The sequence below is a fragment of the Zeus faber genome (genome assembly GCF_960531495.2).
Source record: "Zeus faber genome assembly, chromosome: 11".
In the NCBI taxonomy this organism is placed as follows: Eukaryota; Metazoa; Chordata; class Actinopteri; order Zeiformes; family Zeidae; genus Zeus; species Zeus faber.
In genome coordinates, this window is record NC_137205.1 from 26186992 (window position 1) to 26211640 (window position 24649).

The 24649-nt window shown below is 43.5% G+C and overlaps 2 protein-coding genes across 2 annotated transcripts in view; both read left to right on the plus strand.

The window, feature by feature from the left end:
• LOC307237371 (adhesion G protein-coupled receptor E2-like) lies at positions 1 to 14019 on the plus strand (the record flags this gene model as incomplete). The annotated part of the gene is made up of 19 exons (XM_080010084.1): positions 1 to 31; positions 344 to 382; positions 487 to 855; positions 2030 to 2170; positions 2287 to 2316; positions 3064 to 3207; positions 4975 to 5121; positions 5214 to 5360; positions 7419 to 7532; positions 7620 to 7795; positions 7924 to 8130; positions 8447 to 8650; positions 8931 to 9172; positions 9283 to 9349; positions 9650 to 9741; positions 10022 to 10181; positions 10315 to 10380; positions 13708 to 13761; positions 13978 to 14019. The coding sequence occupies 19 exons, from the start codon at positions 1 to 3 to the stop codon at positions 14017 to 14019; spliced, it is 2472 nt and encodes an 823-aa protein (XP_079866210.1).
• An 8285-nt stretch (positions 14020 to 22304) lies between these two features.
• The window catches only part of LOC307237372 (inactive phospholipase C-like protein 2), a gene marked incomplete at its 3' end in the record, with an annotated part of 81175 nt that continues 78830 nt past the window's right edge, over positions 22305 to 24649 (plus strand). Inside the window, 1 exon segment of the mRNA XM_080010085.1 lies at positions 22305 to 22767. Within this exon segment, the coding sequence (XP_079866211.1) occupies positions 22414 to 22767 (354 nt within the window). The 5' untranslated portion in view covers positions 22305 to 22413.

Sequence of the window (24649 nt, forward strand, 5' to 3'; positions counted from 1 at the left end):
ATGTACTACCGTGTCCTGTTGTGCCACCTTGGTGAGTGTGTTCGTATTTAAGATTTTGATGGGAGGAATTCAAAATTGTATTGTTCCCATTTAAAAAAAAAAAAAAGTTCAGGAAATTCTGAACTTAATTGACCTTGTATTTATTTTAAATGTGATTTTATTTTTGATTTTTAAATTTTTATTTTTATTTTTATTCCTTTAATTTTCAAGCAACATCTTGTGGAAACAAGAGGAGATGGGTGTGGGTCGATATAAAAAAATGAAGCTACTCCACTTCACTTTGCTTTGTTTGTTTGTTTGTTTGTTTGTTTGTTTGTTTGTTCGCTTTTCCCCTTTCTCTTAGGTCTCCTCTTCATTCTCGCCCACTGTGATTTCCCTAGTGGTACGAACGCCCTTCCACTCGCGGCCCACTCACAAGACACACGCGCCACGCCGCCATTATTTCTCCGCGCTCATTTCTGCAGACGTTTCCTTGTTTGCCCTCAGGGTCCTGTGACGGCTACACCAACCTGACCGACACCTGGCGCAACACAGGCTTCACCTCAACGTCCTTCCCCGGCTACCCCAAAAACGACGGCCACCTGCTCAACCAGTGGTGGAGGGTCACGGGGATCGGTGGAGACAGAGTCGTAGCGGACTGCTCCGCACAGCAACGCGGTGGCTTCGCATACACTATTCGCTTCCCGTTTAATTATCCGACGGCTGAATCGAGTACATGGGAGGTGCACACCGCTTACGCATATTATGGCAGCTGCGACACACACAGCGTCACCGTGCACATTGTTCTCTGTCCGGGCGGCTTCTACGTCTTCAGGCCGATCCAGCACCCATTGTCGGATTTGGGCTACGTCACCTGTGAGCGCTCTGTGTGTGTTGTGCTATCATTGTCCACCTCCATTATTTTCAAAGCACTCAATAACACCTTCGTGTTTTTATTTTTATTTTAATTTTTTTACATTAAGGACCCTCAATTAGATATGCCCTAGGCTACAGATCCCGATTTGATACGATTTTGTCTACGGGAGCCCAATCTGGTTGTTTTTGTTGTTAGATATGCTGCAGTGTCCTCACCGTCGTTCAGGGGATAACAGTGAATCTAGGATCAGAAATGTCACTGTCGTACATTCTCAAACGTCTTGTAAATTAACTTTCGGTGAAATTTTACTTTCTAATCATTTTGCTGGGCAGCCCCTGGAACTCCTCGAAGGATCCCTGGGGGGTTGTAGTGCCAAGTTATTCTTGATTTTGACTATTTGTGTGTGTGTGTGTGTGTGTGTGTGTGTGTGTGTGTGTGTGTGTGTGTGTGTGTGTGTGTGTGTGTGTGTGTTCGTGTTGAATGTGTGTTCAGATCATACCACCTGTGGTCCGGACTTGTGTGGTCCCCTTGCTGAGTGTAGCTCTGACGGAGGCTGTGCTTGTGTCTCTGGGTACGCCATCCCTGCGGCTCATCTCCCAGAACAGGACTCCTATGGCTGCGTTGGTGAGTTTGAATTTTTGAAAACCTGAGAAAATATAAACGTTTGAAATGTGAAGCATGACCACAAAATATCGACCAGAAAGACATGCCTTTTGCACTTGGAGGAGGAGCAAAAGTTTGCATGTTTAGGCGAAGATATATAGTATATAATATATATTCAATGAAATGCGAAACAGAATGGAAATGCGAAATATAAGACAATATATAATATTGTAATATAGAGAGAAGACGTGATAAAGGTGGAAACAGATTCGTTAATTCACCACCCGTGTGCACGACAGACGTCCTGGTACAGTCTCACCCATCCTAATATTTGCCTTTGTATTGAGTCTTGGTTGTTATACTTACTGTATGCGTTTGTTGTTACATCCTGTCATGCCTTTATCGACTGGCTTTCAAAAATCCCAATATCTTAAAAAAGAAAATGCGAAGACGTCTTCGGGGCAGTGGACTAGATGAGCTTTACGCTGCAGGGAGCAGGGTGTGGATGCAACTTCTCTTTCTCACTTTGTGTCCCTTCTTATTCCTAAAAAAATATACATCTCCTGGCAGACTTAGATGAGTGTGTGAGAAGTAAAGGCATCTGCGGCCCTGAGTCCAACTGCACCAACACTCCTGGATCGTACATTTGCTCCTGCCTGGACGGATATGACGCAACCGCCTTACCGCCCGGAGGCTCTGACCAATGCAAAGGTGCAACCGCACCGACACAGCTGTGTGGGCAATCGTACGACAGTTGCCCACACATTTCTTTCTGACCGGCCGGGTGACAATGTAAACCAAATACGCTCTGTCTGTTTACGTTGCAGACGTTGACGAGTGCCCTGGTGACCCCTGTGGTGAGGACGGGGACTGTCAAAACAACGCTGGAGGCTATAGCTGCTCGTGCAATAAAGGATATCACATCGTACCTGACGGATCACCTGTGTGCCAAGGCCTGTCTATCTGCCTGCCTGCCTGCCTGCCTGTCTGTCTGTCTGTCTGTCTGTCTGTCCGTCTATCTGCTTAAGACCCGGTAGCTGGCGACCCGGTACTTTACCCGGCGATATCTCTGTCAGCTTTTGTGAAAATGAAAAGATGAATGTGTATCTGGCATGAAAGGCAAGCTGGAGAATTGTGACCCCAAAAAGTGACCATTCCTCTGCTATTTTTTATTTTCTTTTTTTGTGCTTTTCCCAGGATAAAAGCTTTTAGAAGGGGGAAGGAAGATAAGGGGGAAGGAAGTGTGTGACAGCTGATCAAATCAGCCGAACAGGCTTGGGTTTTCATCAAGACTCATAAAACATGTTTTCCACAACATTGAAGCCATATTTATTGGCCATTGTTCAAGATGGCTGCCATTGCTCCCAGGTGCCAAATAATCAAAGCCTTACATGTCTTTTCATAACATTTGCATCTAAATCTGTGCCAAGTCTCCGGCTGTTATCACAAAGTGCCCAATTGTTATGGACATTTCACCTTTACAGCACCGTTAAAACGTGGTTCTTCTCCGCATGTAAATGAACCAGCTCAAAGCAGGCTAACTGATTGGTGGTTGTATTATATTTCTGTCCTGTCCTATTATGCTTTAACTGTCTGCCTTTTAGATGTTGATGAGTGCTTCAACTCCACCGTCTGCGGTCCCAGCTCCATCTGCACCAACACACCTGGAGCTCACACTTGCAGATGCGCACAGGGATACACTCCTACTGAACCCGAATCACAACCCAGCGGGAGCAACACCTGTCAAGGTATCGAATGTGTAGATCTGCCACCGCCATGAGTACTCAGAGCAGGTTCCCCCTGCATCAATGTGCTGTGTGGCGTTTTTCGCACTGCAGGAAATTTATCATAGTTCTAAGAACTTTTTTTTTTCAGATACAAACAAAATATCCGCCTGCGCTGTCCGGATTCGAGCCCTTGGCTTTCAAAAGTCAGAACAACCTTTCAAATGAGGCTGCCAGCTCATTGGCAGTATCACCTCAACTTCAAATTTTACGTCATGTTAATACGGAATAGTTTGGGAAGGATCTGCGTTCCAACAGGAATCTTTTATGTTCTTGGCGAAAACAAAAGGCTGATTGGTGCGTTTCAAATTTAATTAGAAAATTTGGTTTATTTATTTACATGTTTTGAAGTTGGTGTCTGGGCTCTACCGCTCAATAGCCTAGTAGTGTTGGGTCGTTCGCGGACGATTCGTTCTTTTTGACCAAAACTTTGAAGTGAATGAAATCGTCAACCAAAACGATTTGTTCGTTTGAGTCTCCGCCTTGCGCCAAAAGCTGCTGCTAGAAGTCGTTTGCAAACTAATCGGCGAAGGAACCTAAAGTTATGCCGGAAATAGTTCAGAACTGTTTCCACCGGTAATTTTAGTTCCTAATACTGTAATGAAAAAATGAAAATAAATGAAGGTTAAAAATACGGGACATTTATTATTTATGGGAAAATAAACAACCGGGAGGACAGTGGAAAGAAGAGTAAAATATGAGAGAATCTTTATATTCTCCATATTCTTTATATTAGATTTTTTTTTTATTTTGGAGAGTTTCAATTTTAATTTTGTATGTATGTGTTAATATTATTATTATTTTGATAGCTTATGTTTGGCCGTCTTAATATTATATTTTATGTCGGCATTTCCACCGTGTGTGACCATTACTCTTGCACTGTGCGCAGAACGCAGCATTTTCAAGTATAATAATACTAATATTATTAATAATCATGTTATTATTATTATTATTATTATTATTATTATTATTGTGGTGAAAACCGGCACATTTTAGTGTTTTTCAGATATTTGTCACGACTTGGGACGCACAGCTGGGACAATCCCGGATGCCTGGTCACCGTAGTTAAAAGTCTCATGAACTGTAGTATGTCATAGCACATTTCTTAAATAACATGTAGCCTATTCACAGACCATAATTGATGGGGGGGGGGGGCAAACATGGGGTGTCAAACTTGTTTTAACATCGTTATAGGCCAGCAGTCTTCCTACACGGACCTCGGCTGCAGGGAGCACTGACTGAACGGATCCACTGCAAGAGCGAGTCGTTCACGAACGTGAGAATCACCGGAAAATCGTTTGGGATTTGGCGAACGAATCAGTGAACAAATCTTTTTAGTGAACTGAATAAAAAGGTTTGTGTCCCTGAAAGGATTCGGAGCGCCCACCACAAAGGTGTCGAGAGGTGTAAAGCAAACATACGCAAACATGAAATGTAGGCGTGATGACCTCGAATCCCCCCCAAGCATGTGGTGCCATCTAGTTGTCTGGCAGAACTAGCTCTGCATCATTTCAATCCATTGGCATCATTTGAAACAGCCTGATATTGGAAGAAGACTGAGAAAAATAATAACTGATACAATAAAAGCCATTCAGCCTTTAAATTAAAGCCTATGTACAATAATATTACTCGTTATTTTTATATCTACTGTTAATGAGTACCAAGTTTAAAATGTGAATTTAAATATGTAATAATAATATAATAATAATATAAAATTATTTCTTTGGACAGACATTGATGAGTGTATCACTGATGCCAGGATCTGCGGTCCTGATGCCAACTGTACCAACCTCATCGGTGCTCACAGCTGTACCTGTAATCCAGGATATCATTTGGACAAGCCGGATGTGATAGCCAGCTTTGAAAACCCATGCAAAGGTGTGCACTGTTTGTGGCGTTACAATGTTCACTAGTATGGAAAACCATGTCCCAGGGTTGGTTTGTCTCAATCGGTGCTCTTGTCTCTACAGATATAGATGAGTGCAGCGAGACACCGGGTCTGTGCGGCCGCCAAACTGTGTGCACTAATGAACCAGGGAATTATTATTGCTCGTGTCCCGATGGATTCTACCCCTCAACGGGAATCTTGTGGAAGATGAGGGAATCGTTTTGTCAAAGTGAGGGTGGTAAAGCTGACATGATAACTCAAGAGTATTGTGAGGTTGTCTTTGATTTTGATTTTTCTCCCACACTTATCAACAGACATTCAAGACATTCTAGATGAAATTTCACCTCCGGAGGCAAGTAATGGCAGTGTTCTCAATTTGACACGCAAAAAGACCTGCGGTAGTGGGGGGTGGTTTTGGCAACATCCGGAGGAGGGAGAGCCGTCACTGGCAACCGGCAGGGGACACAGCTGCAGGAGATTGAGGAAAGTCTCAAAAATATCACATTGGGCGCCACTGTGGCAAGTCACTTGTCATTTGCGGGGTAGAGAGCTGGACCAAAAGGCAGGTAGAAAGGGAACCGGTCTTGACTGGACATTTATTACAGCAGAAATATCTGTGTTTTCGGACAAACTTAAAGTTCCCCATATTGATATCTGAACACAACTGCTGCAACACAGCTGCAACACCAAGCAGCTCTGGAACTGAAGCCCAGCCTCACTGTCAGAAGAGAGCAAGAGGTGAAACCACAGCAGTTTTTCAAGACTCTGTTACTAATCACCCCAATCTACTGCAGCTGCGTCCCCTGCCAGTTGCCAGTGCTGCCTCCCCCACCTGCAGATGACATCAAAACCACCCCCGACTACAACAATGATATTTGATTGAATGGGATGAAACCTAGTATCGATAGATGTGTGCAAAACATAAACGGTTGAAGGTTTGTGAAGAGACAATTTGAAACCTCGAGTTTAGGTCCATGCTTAGTCATCTTGGCAGGAAGCAGAGCCACAACTGTTCTCAGGGTCTCGGTGTACGTTTAAAAAAAAAAATTCAAAACCACAACCACCAACCACAAAAGCAGTTAGATTTTGAGACCCTAAAGTGTTGTGGAAGGAAGTATGATATTTCTAAAGAGAAGTTTCTCCTTTTTCATTTACTTAGTTGACGTGGTTTCTGCAGTTAATTAAGTTACAAATCTAATAATAAGTATACAAAACCCACAAACATTGTGAGGAATATTTGTGTCATGTCAAGTCATTGAGTCATTTGGAGGTCAAACAGAGCCCTCCTGTAGTGAACACTCATGACCATCCAGGATATAACATACTACCCAGAAAGGTCAAACTGGCATCAATTTTCATGTGGGACAACTGAAATATAAACAAAGACGCAAACAAGACCTAACTTGCATTCTTAAAAAAATTTGAATCTATCGTCGAATCGTTGGCTTTGTGTTATTGCAGGGCCAAACAAAAGAAAATGTTTTTCTTGGTGATATGAAGCAACAACTCACGGACAATGCTGAAATCATCTTACCAGAAGGAGTGAGTCCATCCACCTCTGATTTTTGAATATTGTTGATTGCTAATTCAGTTTTTTGGAGCACTTGCTGCAATTATCAACACTATTACTGTGCCATCAGTGATAAGGCACAGTCGTAGTGTGCCAACTCATGAATTAATCATACCACACTTTGGGGTATGATTTCAGTAGTTTTAATATTTTTGATCAAAATATTGACAGCAGAATTTTACGAGTGCATTTTACCAAAGTAGATCAATTGTTGATTTAGCAATGTTATGTTTGTGTTGAACATTGTGTTGAAAATGTGCAAATTATGTTGTGTTTTCTTTTCAGACAGTAACAAACAGCTTTTCTGCATCCATGGTACATATAACATAATTCTTCAATTACACTAAATTAAGTTAAAACCATGATGAACTTACATGCAATATTTACTTTGACCAAGGAAGTGTTGGGGGTGTCTTGGACCAAGGTTTGCTGACAGAATATTTACTTGTTATAACAAGGACATTTCTCCCAGGATGTGTCGGGTGTTGCACCACGGTTCAGGTCGACAATGGCTGTCAGCAGTGAAGGGGATGGGGCAACAGGCAGCGTGATTCTGGGAATCTCAGAGTATTTGGTGTCTGCCCTGGTGGAGCCCAGTCTTAATAGTACCAACAGAACTGTGAAGACGTCAGTAGTAGGTCAGTAAGATGAGATTTATTGGAATAGTTGGTGAATCTCAACCTGAACGTTTGTGACTACAATCTACATATGTACTAGATTTGAGTCTACAAAGTATTGGTCCAGGGGACAATGACGGACAGAATCCTCTCCTCTCAACCAAGGGAATCACCATGGAGATCAACCTGCAGGCAATGGCCAGAAATAACAATGGTGAGGGTTCATGTAAAGTATAGAAATTGTTAACCCAGGTTCTAGATCTACTCCCCTGATTGTCCTGCGCCGCGTGGACACTTTCAGGTTCAGCGGCCGCTGCCCTCATGACTCTCAGTGGGATGGAGAGTCTGCTCAGCCATCGCTACTTTAAAACAGAGAATAAGACAGAAATGTACTCTGATGTCATCACGGCCTTTTTACCCAAAACCAACAACACCAACTTCTCTGAGCCCGTCAACTTCACCATCCAACACAAGAAGGTGCTCCATTGACCAATGTAAAGATTGTCAATATGTGCCGTTTTTCCATTCTGACTGTATTATCAAATCACACATCCAATGTTATTTTCCAACATATTAGTTCATCTCTGTTTTACTCGGTGACTCAGAGATTACCCGAGTCCGGTCTGGTGACCTGTGTGTACTGGGAGGACAAAGGAGGGAAACAGGAAGATGCGAAGGAGAATGACTCAGAAGACACGGACTCAAGACACTGGTCGGTACAAGGCTGTTGGGTCGAGTACTCCGATGAGAACTACACGGTGTGCAGCTGCTCTCACCTGTCCACCTTCGCCCTCATCCTGCAGATTGGGGAGGTACATTTGCTTTGAGTTTAACAAGTAAGGCCGAGGTTGAAAAATACTACGGCTGCTACTATAGCCATGCCTCGCTCTCTACTCCCTGGAGGGAACTAGCGATAGGAACGGAGCATGGTTGAAATTGGAAAGACAAGGACTTTGCTTCTACATGGCAAGCGCATTTCAAGTGGCCTACTCTGTGCAGCGATCGGGTGTACTGATAAATCTTAGGCTGAAGCTACTTTGGCAGGTGGTTTAAGTTAGTCCCCTCATGGACGGGGACGTAGATTTACCACCTCACCCAATGTTTGTGCCTGTTCCCGCATCGCCTTAGCCTGCAGACGAAGAGCCCTTCCTGGAATGGCTGAACCGAGTTTGCGTGGCGGTCGGTCTCTTCTTCTTCGCTCTGGCCGTCGTCACCTTCCTCCTGTGCAGCTGGAACCCCAAGATCGACAACACAGCTCGCCTCCACCTCTGCCTCAGCCTCAGCCTCTCCCACCTGCTGCTGCTGTGGAACGACAGATACCTGCAAGATGAGGTATGTGAGACGACACCATCGCACTTCTGGAGGGGATTGGGATTAGTCTGCTACGAATAAAACATGTTCGAAGCTCGCATACATGCGAAAACACCGAAGGGTTCATGATTTCGGTCCTTCTTTCGAGTATTTTGTGTCCCTGACTTACAAGAAAGAATCGTTCTTAATGTCGATGTTATGGTGAGAGTTATGACTCTTCTCACTCTCGTTCATTATTCTTATTTCACATATATTTATATATTTTTCGTCACTAGAAATGAAAATGTCTGCGTCTCTGCAGCTGGCGTGCACCGTCATGGCTGGGATGCTCCACTTCCTGGTTGTGGCCAGTTTCGTGTGGATGCTGCTGGAGGCTCTGCAGCTCCACCTGCTGGTCCGGAGGCTCACTAAGGTTCAAGTCATCCACAGAGACGGCCTCCCCTGGCCCTTCCTCTACCTGACCGGCTATGGCGTGCCCTTTGTGATTGTGGGCGTTTCTGCACTGGTGTATTCTGACGGCTACGGCGCCACAGAGTCTGGGATGTGAGTAGCAACTCAAGTGAACGACAGCGCCTCACCCATTCCTCCATATCTGATTAACGCACAAAAAATTTGTTTGGGCATATTTTCTGTTTTGTTTAATTCATGTGCAGGTGCTGGCTGTCCCAAGATCGCAACTTCAACTGGGCCTTAACTGGGACGGTGATTTTTGTCCTTGGAGTATGTATGCTATTTTACACAAAAAAAAATCATATTTGAGGCAAATAATGTCTTTACGAATAAATAGATGCCTTTGCTGTGTGCTGTGATAGTGTAAAGCCCCTGATGACCGTGAACGGGAAAAGCTGATAAAGAAAATAGACTGAGGGACATGCAGGTGTACACTCAGTTCCTGTGACTGATCTCCCATTTAATGTAAAACTGGAAGTCCTTGTTTACCAGGGCTTTTACACCTTTGAAGGCAGTTATCACCAAGTTAAAATAATTGACATTATTCTTTTTCCCTTTTTCTTGTTAAAGCTCAACTGGGTCTTGTTCTGTGCCACACTTTGGAGCCTGAGACCGACCTTGGCCAGCATGAGGAGTGATGTGTCTCAGTCAAAAGACACAAGGTTTGTATGCATATGCAATAATTACATGTTAAAAAATAAAATCTTGATTTCATCTCCATGCTCAGTCAATAGTAGAGTTCCAAAAGATTTGTCGTGACATAAAATAGTTCCTGGAGAGAGGGTCGATGATTGCTGAACATGAGTAGTAATGTATGTCACAGTTAACACATCCATCTGTTTGTATGGCCGTCCTTCCATCTATCTATCAATCTGTCACTTATTCAGGATTATTTCTGACATTTTCCAGTTACTGTACACTGTCTCTTTGATGCATCTGCAGACTGATTGTGTTCAAGATCTTGGCCCAGTTTGTCATCCTGGGCTGTACGTGGGTACTGGGCCTGTACCAGAGCAACCTCTTCTTCCAGGTCCTCTTCATCCTGCTCAACTCCCAGCAGGGCACCTTTCTCTTCATCGTCCACTGTTTGCTCAACAAGGAGGTTGTCTCTTCACATCCAGATGAATGTATTCCCCTGAATTGCATTGCGGGCTTACAAAGACTGTGTCTGATTCTGTAGTGTGAGGCTTTTCTAGTGTATGTTTATGCGATTTTGTTTTTACTGGTCTGACAAGGTGCGAGAGGAGTACATTAAATGGGCGACCTGCTCTTTCAGAAAATCTCGAACTCAAGGATCGATGGTGAGTCCCGGAGGGCATTCAGATGCTTATCGATGCATTATGCAGTGTGTGTGTGTGTGGGGGGGGGGCGCGAGAAATGTATTCGAACCAAATATATTACACCAAAGGTTCCTGACCTGACCAACCTTCTATGGTAGCTCTGGCTAGGGGAATACTTTGTATTATGTGCTATTATTTGGTTCATTTTCAAAAATGTTTTGCTTATGAATGCTAAGTAAATAATTCCATAAATGATTACTGAACATCAGTAAATAATATTCCATCTCCAGAGAGATGCGGCATCCGTTTCCGAAGACTTGGACAAGGCTGAAGGACAAACAGACCCAGGAACAAAGGAAGAAAAACAGGAGCAAAAAATACAAAGAAATATGAACAAATATAGTGAATAAGAAGATAATTGTGATTACGATGAAGATGAAGAATAAGAATGTACCATTTATCCAAACAAACAATATTTTATTCTATAGATTTTTTTTATCTTTATCTTTTTAACTTTATCTTTAAATGTTTTACATATACAGTATAAGCTCTGTAAAAATAAAAGGGTGCCGTCTGTTGGTTTTGTTGCAATTGTTATTGTGAGACATTTGTTTGGGCAGTAACATGTGACACCATAGAATGAATTATCATTGTTTTGATTATGTGTATTTATGTTTTCATTTATTTATGATTCTATTAAGATGCATAAAATACCAAAATGCAAATTGCGGGATGTCTAGTAGTCCCCTTGGGACCCCTATCGCGTCAACATAGACACGAGGGGCGTCAGAAAAATGACCAACCAAATGACAGGGAGAGGCAAGACCACTGGTAAGCAGTTTGAGGTGAGCTGCGGTGACAATGGACATTTTCTGTGCCACAGCTATGCGGGCACATAGGCCTGACCAATTGGTGTGCAGCACACAACCTCCGCACAGCCAGAATAGGTCGGGGACCTGCCTGGTTTGCTGTAGCAGAACCTTGGGAATAGAATAGCCATCCTCCACTATGAGCATGTTGTTGGGCATTATCTGATACGCTACGGAGCAGTTGTCTTGGAATTGCCCTACGAATTTTCTAGATCGGGTGGACTGACAACACTCATGGCCTAGGACGCTCAATTCAGATAAGTGAGTTTGCGGTGCTGTCCAATGACCTGGCGGGCGTTTACAGATTGTGTTACCTTTCAGATTTAAGTGGGGTTTTGACATGGGGCAGTGTATCATGCAGTCCCAGACGCATGGCGATGTGACCATGTCCACTGCATTGGTTGTAGGGTCGTAGGTATGAGGACCCCATTATTTTTTAGCGGTTGAGCATGATGCCACAGTATAGGAAGAACTATCAATAATGTTTTGATTAGTATGAATGCTAGGGTCCCTATGACTCCGCAGAGTTGTTTAAATGGGTTACATGGGTGCCATGTGCTTTGGTGGCTCACGGTTTCTGCTAGGTGTGATCGCTGGGTGCGAGTACTTAGCTTTTGGCAGTGGCATTAACCTCCTTGGTGGATGCAGCACTGATGGCGTTGGTGTCGTTTTGGCTACACCTTGGCAGGGATGTCGGTGAGCGGGCGAGACGGAATAACAATATAGCTCAATCTATGTTATCACATAAAGACATATGCACACACATAATGAAGAACACAACCTCATATAGCCTCAGTCACATAACGTTATTTCAGCACCCAGGGTTAATTATTTCACTTATCTCCTTAGGATGTTTTGTTCATTAGACTCCTGCTGTGAAGTTTGCATTAGATTCCTGCTGTGAAGTTTGCCTTATCTTCCTGCTGTAAAGTTGACCTTATCTTGAGCACCTACCATTTGTCGGTTCAAACTGATCATCTGACGCCCTGAAAATAAATTGTTCCACTCAGAGCTGCTGGAGAGCACATCTCGGACCCGAGCCTTGTACAAGTAAAAACCAGCTTCCGTCTGCGGCTTTATTTAAAACCCCGATTGACAAACTGCAGATTAAAGCGACCCTTTAATTTCCATAAGAACGGCTCTGCTGGTTCAGTTGGGTTCAGTTGGTTCCGTTGGTTCCATTGGTTCCGTTGGTTCCGTTGGGGTCAGGTGGTTTCAGTCGGGTTCAGTCGGGTTAAGTCAGGTTCAGTCAGTTGTGAGTTTGTCGTGGTTTTATGTGGGTATTAGTTAACAATTTACGCTATTGCCTATGCTAAATGTGTCTAGCTTGGAGTGGGTTGAACTCAGTGTTTTAATTGTAATCTTGCTGTGTGGTGGCTAAGCTGTGGATCCTGGGCGGGGTGAGTCACACACACACACACACACACACACACACACACACACACACACACACACACACACACACACACACACACACACACACACACACACACACACACACACACACACACACACACACACACACACACACACACACACACACATTCACACGTCATCAGCAAAGCGCATGCAGTTGGAATCTCTTCTGGAAACTTTTCTCAGTATGCTCAGACTCTCTAGCCTCTCACTTCCTCCTATCTCCGTCCATAACTTTTAACAGTCCTTTTCTCATCCACTTCTCCGTGTCGTTCTATTTCCCTCACAATTCAATAATATCTCCGTCGGCAATTTCAGCCACAATGCTGCAACACAAAACACAGTGCACACGAGGAGGAAACACACAACGATAACTACCAAAGTCTTACCATGTCCCAGACAGTCAACACTAATACAGATTTTCAAAAATGGCTCTGACCCACGCCGAGTCAAGGGTCAGAGCCATTTTTGAAAATCTCGGATGGTCCGCGGTTTAGACCACACAACAAACCTTCATACTCTCCAGATTCCGTTTACCCACAAAATACAACAATGAATAATACTTCACTTAACACACACATTCTAACACACAGCACAACAGAACACGGCAATTCTCAAAATCACAGCCACTAAATGGCCCTACATGTGCTATTGGTGTCCACTACTAAATTGCGCTTGGATCAGGTTATGGGAGAAGCTTGTGTGTACTTACGCCAACCCTCTCAGTCATTAAGACCCATTATTAGGTGGAGAGCCGGGAGGGTGCGTATGACTTCGAATCAGAAGATTGCAGGCTTCGATCAGTGCGCACAAGATGGCTCCGGAGCAACAAGTAAACATGTCAGATAAAGAAATTAATGAAAGACACAAACTTATGAGTTACGAGGTGTGCACTCAATTTAGAAACATGTAATGTCATAATGCTAAATAAAGATGCAAGTATGGTAGGTGAAACAACAATGTGTCATGTCATTATTTTCTAGTATTGCTACAGGCGACGACGGTACATGATTTAGTGGACAAAGGAGGTTTGAGGGGTGTTCAGCCGCCGCCCATTTTCCAGAGCAAGAGGCAGGGGCTGCAGCAGCCGCCGCCCATCTTCCAGGGTAAGAGGCAGGTGCTGCAGCCCCTGCAACAGTCATGTGCTGCAGCAGCCGTGCCACATGCCTGTCTGCTGTCTGCAACAGTCATGTGCTGCTGCAGCCGTCGCCAGTCTTCCAGGGCCAGAGGAACTGATGGGCTTAAATTCTATAACTAAAAATTGTATTTCTACTTTAATGTCCTTTGTCTCTTGTATTTTTTTTAGTTTTTATTTTGTCCCCTGTCTACTTAGGAATGGTTTAAGCTGTTGTACCGGTTAAAGCGCTTCGTCTAGAGAATGTGTACATGGCTATGACCGAGTTGGTTGATACTACAGACAATGGTTGTCTCTTGACAAGCCTCAGCTAAATAGCAACAGACTATAAACTAAGGCGTAACATGGTCATGATCTAAACATTCAGTAAAGCCTGCTTTGTTTTCCTAATAGTGAATTAAACGAGAGAAAGGAGAAAGGAAATTGTAATTCCTGGAAACCAGTCTGAACTCATATTACATGCCCCCCTTAACAATGGTACTTTTGCACTCTTTATTTGGGGGGGAAAGGTATTCTCACTGTAGCAGACATTAGTTCAGCCACCTTTTGCACACTTAAGGAAAAAATGTACTCCCGGCTACACATTTCTTCAGATGACTCCAGATCAGGGATTATACTCCGAATTTATCTTGAAGCCATTCACAGTTGCCCAAAGTTCCAGACACCAGATTATCCAATTCAAACAAAATCATACACAACATTAATCCTGTCCCAAATTGCACTCATTCTGCCCTTCTGTACATCCAAAGCTGCTTTCACACATGCACTGGGACCCTGAAATTATCCAGACATTACCTGAAGGAGCTGTAAGTGTGAAAACAAATGTCCGACTCATTTGGACCAAACGTTACCCAGCCTGCACCCTAGTTCAAAGTCGGCGTAATGTCCGATTGAGCGTAATGTGTGAACGGAGCAAGTGATTGTCCGGAGCTTTCACAGCGGGCGAGTGGGCGTGTCGCGAGATGATGACGTCATCATGCGCCACTAATTTACCTTTGTGCGTCTCTTCGTCGACAGAGCGTAGCTGCTTTGTACTCCTCCCTGCTTTCCTTTATATTGCTTTCCACTCTTTTGTTTATGTTATATCCAAATACATGGATTATCAATGGCTAAAAACACAAGTCGGAAACCTTGTCCGCCATCTTGGTTGTGCTAAAACTCTGCAGCGTCAATTATTTTTTCATGTGCTATTGTTCTTATCTTTTGGGGTGGGAGGGGGGTTCCTTGTGACCTTATTGTTGTTTGAAGAACTGAAAAATCTCAGAATAAAAACATAAAATAAAGTTAACAGAGTACAACCCCCTGTTTCATAGTATATTAATAATGTTATATAATAACGTTTGAACATTGATGTAATGAACAGACTTAAACGTAAAATAAATGTTTACTTAAGTGGACCTCAGATGCCAGAACTGAGTCCCCAAAAGTTAAGTCGTCTTTGTTCGGGGGAATTTATCAGGTGCCTGACTTGGCCAGTCCAAAGCTTTCCACGCTTTCCTCATAAAATCTGTCTGTGCACTTCTGAATTCACCCTTCTGCTGCAGCACTGGTTATCGCAAAGATAAGCCTGTTCCAGAAGCAGCCATATGACCTGATATGATTGCATCAGGGAGAGAAAAAAAGACGATGTATTTGCAAGCACTCCATACATATAGAACTTTTTTATATACTATATTTTTATGTTGGCAGACTCCTGCCCCCTGATGGCACAAAGTCTCTCATCGTGTGTTATTGACCAGACCAGGGGTGTCCAAACTACGGCCTGCGGGCCAGCTGTGGCCCGTGGTCCATTTTTAATTGTCCCGCAGCAAATTCTAAAAATACAATGGAGTACGGCCCGCACATTAAACTTGCGCTTGACTGTATTGTACTTCTTTGTTTTAACACTAGGTGAAGCTGCTGTCTTGAACAAGGCAGCTTCTCCACAAAACAAGCGTTAGCATGTGCAGAAACACAGTTGTGCGGCGAATCGAAGACTTGTCAGCACACTTAAAACATCAACAAGTCTCAGATAAAGCTTGTGCTTTTGATTTTTACTCGATTGCATGTGATGAGAGCACAGATGCCACAGACTGTTTTTTTGCGGGGAGTTGACGATAACCTATGCATTACGGAGGGTACAGCAACACAACAGCACGGGTAAGGACATTTTTGAAGCTGTGTCAGATGCAATTGACAAGATGGGACTCAAATGGGACAAGCTGTGTGAGTTACAACGGATGGGGGCTCCAGCAATGACAGGTGAGGGCAAAGGAATGGCCTCTATGGTGTGCGCCAAGGTGCAAGAGAGTTGGAGGTGAGGCTTTTAAAATGCACTGCATCATCCACCAAGAAGCCCTCTGTGCCAAGACAGTCCAGCTTGGCGACGTGATGAACACTGCTGTGAAAACTGTCAACATAGTTGGAGCACGAGGGCTCTACCACAGAGAATTTCAAGCTTTCCTATCTGATGTCGATGCTGAATACTGGGACCTTCTCTACCATTCAGATGTGAAAAGAAAGAAAGATTCTGTGTGAAGCTCCGTCTCTTTGAGACACAACTACGCAACTTCAATGTTGCACACTTCCCCACACTGTCCAAAATCAAATTTTCTTTTCCAAAGGCCAAGCTTCCTGCTAAAAATGGGAAATGTGTGTCTGTGATCACATCTCTCATGACAGAATCAGCGCTTCCGAGATTTTTCTATCATTGAGAAAGAAATCAAGCTGTTCTCGACTGCGTTCCTGATGGATGCAGTAGAAGTTGGAAGAGTGTCTGCAATTAGAACTTATCGAAATACAGTGTGATAATTCTCTGAAGAATCAACATCAGCTTCTCTCCCTTCCCGACCCCCACTGGAGCTTGGAAAACGCCAGGTTTCCTCTGATGAGACGCCACGCAAAAAAGAATGATGAGTCTGTTTGGCTCAACATACATACGTGAGCGGACATTTTCTCTGTTAACTCTGAACGAAAGCAGATTGAGAACCAAGATGAGCGACAGCCATCTCTGTCATGTCCTTCGCATCTCAACCACCAAACTTACTCGTGACCTGCCAGCCGTCCTTCAGCCCAAAGCTCAGCATCACTGCTCCCACTGAGTGCCATGCTGTTCCCATTATAGGTGAGTTAAAAATAAATTCTTACTTCATAAATACAGTCGACTAGAGTTGATAACATTTTCAAACAAAGGTTAGTTGTGTTAACAATCCCAATAACTTATTTGCACAAAAAGCTTGAAATACACCCATCCCCTTTTCCCCTTATGTTTCCCCCTTTATACAGGGCTGGGGAGGGGGATCACCATCCTGACTAAGAACCAATCTGAGGCTGCTGTGTTGAGAATGTGCTGCCAACCATTTTTGTAAAAAAATAAATGAAAACTCATTAATGGAAAGCTGTTATGTAGGCTGTTTTTCTTTTTTTCTTTGAGCATATTCAGTTTATCAAGCATAATTTGCCTACATTTGATTGGTGTTGCTAACTTTAATACACTAGAGGTGAGTGAGTGGCCCAGCCCTTTTTATATTTTTCTGTGTGTGGCCCTCAGAGAAAAATGTTTGGACACCCCTGGACTAGACCATAAATGCCAATGATGAACTGATGAATTAGTGTGTGCATATATAGAGTACATTTGGTTTGTTTTGAGGACAGGACATGTTCTTGAAAAACAATCAATCTTGTTTATTGCAATATTCAATTTGAATTGTTTAATGCACTGTAAATACTGACAGTGTGTGGACGTGGGTATTAGAAGGTATACTAGCCCTCTCTACTGCCCTCCTCTGATGTCAACACCAGGTGGCAGTGCAGTGAGCGTTTCAGTCATACTGAACGTTGACATGGGGGTAACAGCCAAACACACTGTTAATAACTCTGCCTTGACCTTCGACCTTCGGCTCAGATGGCACAAGGCTTCTGTCGGGAGCTTTCTGCTTGGCTGATGCTTTCTGTTCCGCTTTGGCCAACCACAGGAAGTACGGTGAGAAGGCTTGGCCTACAGAGGAAGCTTCCTGACACACAGACAAACACACACACAAGCGCACGCACACACACGTGCACACATATACATATACATATTCAAAAAAATTATAATAATATATATATATATAATATATATATATATAGTCAAGTCAAGTCAAGTCACACTTTATTTAAAGAGCGCATTTCATACCAGGGCAACACAATGCGCTTTACAAAGAAATACAAAAAAGAAAGCGTATATATGTGTATATATATAAGTGTGTATATATATATACAGTGTTAAAAGCTCCTTCAAGGTGTTTAGAGTTTATTGAAGGAGTTTAGACGCACAATGAGATTTCAACACATGCTTGGCTTGCTGAATAGGGTCTCAACCAGTTGCAGGGTTTTTTTTTCAAATTTTGAACAAATATCAATTATTGGACATTGTTTTAAGACTTTTTTTTTTAAACATTTGATATGATATCATACAAAACTTGTGGTTAATGAATCATACTTTGTCAATAATGGTACTCGTGTGTTGCGTATCCCAATACTACAAGAGAGCAGGAATAAAATATTTTCTTTTTAAAGGTGATTAAGCCCTCCGGATGTCACCCTATTGTTTTGTGTGTTTATCCAACTTCCGTGAGGACAGGGGGCCGCAGACCCCTAGTATGGGAACCCCTGCACATCATGACAATCCATGTGCAGAATGTTCCACAGTCACAGTTTCCCTCCAGCATGTTGCGCGGTTAGACCCGCCCACTGGGTAGGCCCTGCCCATGTGGTCGGCCTCGCCCATTGCCTAGGCCTGTGTGCGTTCCGATTTGTTTACAAACAACACATTAACGTCTGTCGCCCCGACGCCTGAATTCTAACGGGTCTTGCCGGGAAGATGTGCCTCGGTAACCTACTTAATAATCATTGAGGCTCAATGTAATGTTCATAGATTCATTCTAGATTGAGTCATTCTAAACCCTTGTCCCTGGTGTTTGACAACAAAATCAAACAATACATTACGTTTTAAAGCTGTAAATGACGAATGACTGAAAACGACTGAGGTGTTGTTCCGTATCGGGGTGGCACGGCGTGCAGACACGCTTGATTATAATAAAGTGAGTTTATTGTGTCACCAACTTCCACTCAAAGCCTCAGTTACTGTATCTCCTGCGCAGGGCGACAGACCGCTGGCTCAACTGACTGGCCGCTCCGATGCTCCGGGGCTATAGCTTGAAAAACAGGTCGTCAACATGTTTTAGAGGAAAGGCGAGATGGTCGGGGCGGGCGAGCGAGGGAGGGAGGGAGGCTTTTAAAAGCACGACTTTTCTTAAATTATTGCTGAGAATACATAATTCATGATTCTGAAAGAGAGAAAGAGAGAGAGGGGGGAGAGAGAGACAGATAAAGAAAAGGAGGAGGGGCATTGAATTAAAAGTGCTCCATATTAAAATATGTTCATACTATATATACTCATATGACATATATATATATATATATATATACACAGTATATATATATATATATATATATATATATATATATATATATATATAAAATAAACCCTGCATAAAGAAAAAAACAAGATGGACGACAGCGAATACAGACATTACGGCCTGTTGTCCTGGTTTGAACACAACAGGTCAAGGCCACTATACGAGTTAATTATGAGTTAATTATGTGACTGAGGATTTAAATGAGACCGTATTTTAATTTCAATTCTCATTATCACAGACACGGGGTCGAACGTCTCCATCTGCAGTGTCCCCTGCGGTTCTGCCGGGGTCAAGCGGCGTTACTACGGTTACTGTGTGTCAGCTGAGGTTGGCCATCCTCCACCCTTATTTTTCCGCCGATTCCTCATTTGTTTGGGGCGCTTTGTTAAATGGACCTTGGCTATTATTTTGGTTTACTTGCACTGTACAATCTCTTTCAGTCTGTATTCACCCGATTGTTTATGAAAAATTCAGCGCAGAGGTGGTGAAGGTCACGTTTCCATTCAGTGTCTCCAAAGCCAGGAACAGAACAGAACAGAATGGAATAGAACAGAACAGAATGGAATGGAACAGACATACTAGCTGATATATACTTTACAAAACTGTGAATAGTTCAAACAAGAACCATTTTGGTTCCATTGGTCACCCTTAGCATTTCGTAACAGAAGAGGGCGGTAATGCAACATAACAATTGGATGTGAGGCCGTTGTTGTATCAAAAGAAGAGGAAGAAAATGGACGAGAACAGAATAGAACATAATAGAACATAATAGAATGGAATAGAATAGAATAGAACAGGATATAGAACAGAACAGAATAGAATAGCATAGAATAGAATATAATAGAATAGAATAGAACAGAGTAGAACATACTAGAGTAGAACAGAAAAGAAAAGAACAGAATAGAATAGAGCATAACATAACAGAATAGAACATAATAGAACAGAATAGAATAGGACAGAATAGAATAGAACATAATAGAACATAATAGAACAGAATACAATAGAATATAACAGAATATAAGACAACACAATAAAAAATAGCACAATAAAATAACATAACAGAATAGAGCCCAATAGGATAGAATATAATCAAATGGAATAGAATAGAACAGAATCGAATAGAATAGAACATTACAGAACATAATATGATATCCCACCCATCCCCTTTTCCCCTTATGGTTCCCCCTTTATACAGGGCTGTGGAGGGGGATCACCATCCTGACTAAGAACCAATCTGAGGCTGCTGTTTTGAAAATGTGCTGCCAACCTTTTTCATAACAAAAGAAATGAAAACTCATTAATGGAAAGCTGTGATGTTTTTTTCTTTAAGCGTATTCAGTTATCAAGCATAACTTGCCTCCATTTGATTGGTGTTGCTAACTTTAATACACTAGAGGTGAGGCGATATACCTCACCTCTAGTGAGTGGCCCAGCCCTTTGTATATTTTTCTGTGTGGCCCTCGGTGAAAAAAGTTTGGACACCCCTGGACTAGACCCTAAATGCCAATTATGAAGAAAATAATAACAGAACTGCATTAGTGTGTGCTTAGAATGGAAAATAACAGAATAGAACGCAATAGAACACAATGGAAGAGAATAGAACAGAATAGAATAGAACAGGGTACAATAGAATACAATAAAATTGAATACAACAGAATAGAAGACAACACAATAGAAAATAAGACAATAAAATAGAAAATAACATAACAGAATATAACAATGTCGGATAGAATAGGATATAATAGAATCAAATGGAATAGAATACAAAAGAATAGAACATAATAGAATAGAACATAATAGAACTGATCATAATAGAAGATAATATAATATAATAGAATTAAATAAAATAGGACATAATAGAATAGTGTTCTATTCTATAGAACATAATAGAATAGAATGTAATATAATAGAATAGAATATATTAGACCAGAACAGAATAGAATAATAATCAGGTGTGAACCAAATCTTTGATGAGGAGTAAAAATCGGAGACACCGAGGATCAGAGCTGACCGGTTCAACACTTCCCTCAAAGATGTTTTTTGGGTCTTCGTGATCGATGCGCTTCAAAAACCCAACAAAAAATAACAAAGCAAATACAAAACAAAACCAAACAAAACAAAACAAAAGCAAAACCAACCAAAACCAAAACAAAACAAAACAAAAAAACAAACCAAATACAAACCAAGTACAGAACAAATCAAAACGAAAAACAACAAAACAAATACAAAACCAAACCAAACCAAACAAATACAAAACAAAACCAAAACAAACCAAACACAGAACAAATTAAAACAAAACAAAACAAAAAATAACAAAACAAATACAAAACAAACACAGAACAAATCAAAACAAAACAAAACAAAAAAATAAATAACAAAACAAATACAAAACAAAACCAAAACAAACCAAAAACAAACCAAATACAAAACAAATCGAAACGAATCCAAACCACAGCGCGGCGGGGCGTGCGGGGCGTGCGGGGCGTGCGGGGCTCGCCGCGGCGCCGGAGGAGACGTCGCTCAGCCTCGAAACACCGGGAAGCCGCGAGCGTCAACTTCTCCCGCGACGGGTCCCGTCCCGCGCCGTTACCGCAGCCCGCGCGCGGGGCGAACAGAGCGTCGGTGTTAGTGTTTCGGTGCCGTGCACGCGCGCGCTAATTGCGGGTGCGCGCGCGCGCGCAGGCTCCGTTCGTTCGCGCGCGGACGCACGTGGGGAGGCTCTCCGGGCGCGCGCGGCGCAGAGCGGCAGCCCCGGAGGATCCGCGGAGCGCGGAGCAGCAGGGAGAGCGGCGAGCGGAGTCGGGAAAACAGCTTTGCGGTACAAAAACAGCCGGGGAGAGCGGACCGGGGGCTCCTCCAGCAGAGGGCTGACCGGGCTGACCGGGCTGGATCCCGGACGAGCGAGCCCCGACGAAGAAAAGAGTTGGCGGACCCAGCTCCGACCCCTCTCTCTCCCTCTCTCTCTCTCTCTCTCCCTCCCTCTCTCTCCCTCTCTCTCTCTCTCTCTCTCTCTCTCTCCCTCCCTCTCTCTCTCTCTCTCTCTCCCTCCCTCTCTCTCTCTCTCGCTGCCCGGCCGGGTCTCCCCGCCTGGTTCCCCCGGACATGGACTGAGGGGATCCGGGTCAGGGACACTGCAGACCCCCGAACGGGGAATGGGCTGCGGCGGCTCGGAGCAGGGCTCGCTGTGACGGGGATCATGGAGGGGATTCGTGCGTCTGATGCCGTTTCGGGACATTTTCTGGACCCCGGAGCCGCCCCGCCGCCACCACCACCACCACCGACAACAGCAGCAGCAGCAGCACCACCGACGGCTCCGGCCGCGACCAACACGCCGGCGCTCAGCCGCGATGGCGCCCCGCCGCCCGCGGCAGGAAGCCGGGCGTACCTGGACGTTTCGGCCGCCGCCTTCGGCGCAGCGCGGCCGGTCTGCGGGTCCGAGGGAGTTTATGCGAATGGGCGGTACAGGGAGCACGGCAGCCCGAGGAGCGGAGGCTGCAGCCGGGATCACTCAGCAGAGCGGAGCCCCGGAGCACCGTGCGGCATCATGAAGGTCGGTGTCCGGGCTTCTTTATCTCCTTAGGAGCGGTCATCGAGGTGACGGGGCCATGGGAGTTGGGTCTGCATAGGGCGATGCGACCAGAGCCACCAGAAGCCACAGTGTCAGTGCAAAGCACTATGACGTCAGGTCTAAACATCACCACCAACAACAACAACAACAACAACAACAACAACAACAACAACAACGACAAACCCAGGGGCTCGTGCAACATAGTTTGGTGCTGGTGCTAAAACTCCTCCAGTTTCAGGTTCAGGTTCAGGTTCTGTTGTGACTTGCAGATGCAGGTAAAGCTGCCAGTAAAACCTCCGCCATGTGAGACAGACCTGTCCCATGTGTTTTGGCTCTTTACATGAATAGAAGACACTCAAATAGTGCAGTTATTATTGTAAAAGAAAAAAATGAAAAGAAAGAGGAAGCTGACAAGCAAAATGCATTTAATAAAAAAGAGGAAATACTAATTAAATTCACAATCATTCCTGAGCATAATTATTTTCAGTCATTATTTTACCGCCTCGAAGCGATTCCCAAGTAATTCGGAAATTATTCTCTAAATAATCATCTGGATAATTTCGGGCTCATTTCAACAGATGAAACATCTCTTAAACAGCAGACTGTATTCCGCAATCTCTGCAAACTCTGACTTTACAAGAGAGTATAAATTGTGGGGGGGCGCAAAATTTACATTTTTTCTTAATTTGTTATATCCCATTGCAAATTGTTCAACAAACCAATACAAAAACTGATGTAAGGGGACATGACACCGAATGATAACATTCAAATTCTTAAGTATTCCTTTGTCATTAGATTAGGTTACAGCAGTGATTGTTTTGTGTCTTTTAGGAGCCGGGCCGTCGTACATGCACGTTACATGCACTGCAGCTGCTGCAACTGGAAACAGTCTGCAGTATTCCTGCAGTGAACTTGTGTGTGCCTTTTTTGTTTTCGTCTTACTAACACGTGGTTTAATTTGCCGGTGTAAAACCTGGGGATCCTTGCTCAGCGGGGCAGCGTTTTGTATCTGTGTGGGGTGTGTGAGGTGAATAAGCTGTCTTGCATGGGGCCTGATTTCCTGCCCAACACTCCCCCAAAGTCTCCCGGTGACATTCTATTTGATCCCAAGAGGCTTGCTTAGCAACTCACATGTAACTGATTCTGATTCTCTCCGTGAGCCCCGTTCTGTTTTTGTGGATAGATGGATGGATAACGTTGTTCGTCCCCATTTGAGAATCTCATTTGCCTCCACACTAGACATTCAGTATTTAACATGTAAGTATAACGGAAAAGGTAAAAAAAAAACCTTTATCATATAAAATTGTGTGATGTCCTCTTTCCAAGAACAATGTTCTCTTTCCAAGAACAACCTTTAGATAATCTAGATTCAGGCCAATAACAGAAGCTGCCTCTTTGACCACCTTATTGATCCTGTTTTTATTGTCCGTTGTCTCCAGTCCAGTAAAGCACGGTGTGAAAGACAATCACTATGATACGCTGATAAAGAAAATCACAGTCATTGCATTAACCTCATAAAAAGAACAGCTACTACCATATGCAGACAAAAAGAACAGTCACTATGGCTACGTTCCCCATGCAAGCCTCGGGGCTCAATTCGTTGTTGGGCAGTTCACATTATTTTTTAAATGTGGACAATATCAGATTCCAGTGTGAACTGGTCTCTGTCCTGAACTGCACCGCATGCACCGAAGAACAACAACAAAGACGTCACATGCAGCACTCTGTCGGCTTGTGGTTTTGCTTGGACAGAAGTGTCATCCCAAATACTCACGAGGTCCAACACCTCACTGTCCCTCCACTGACGACCTCCATCGCAGCTGTCAATCAATCCATCCATCCATTCATCCATCCATCCATCCAT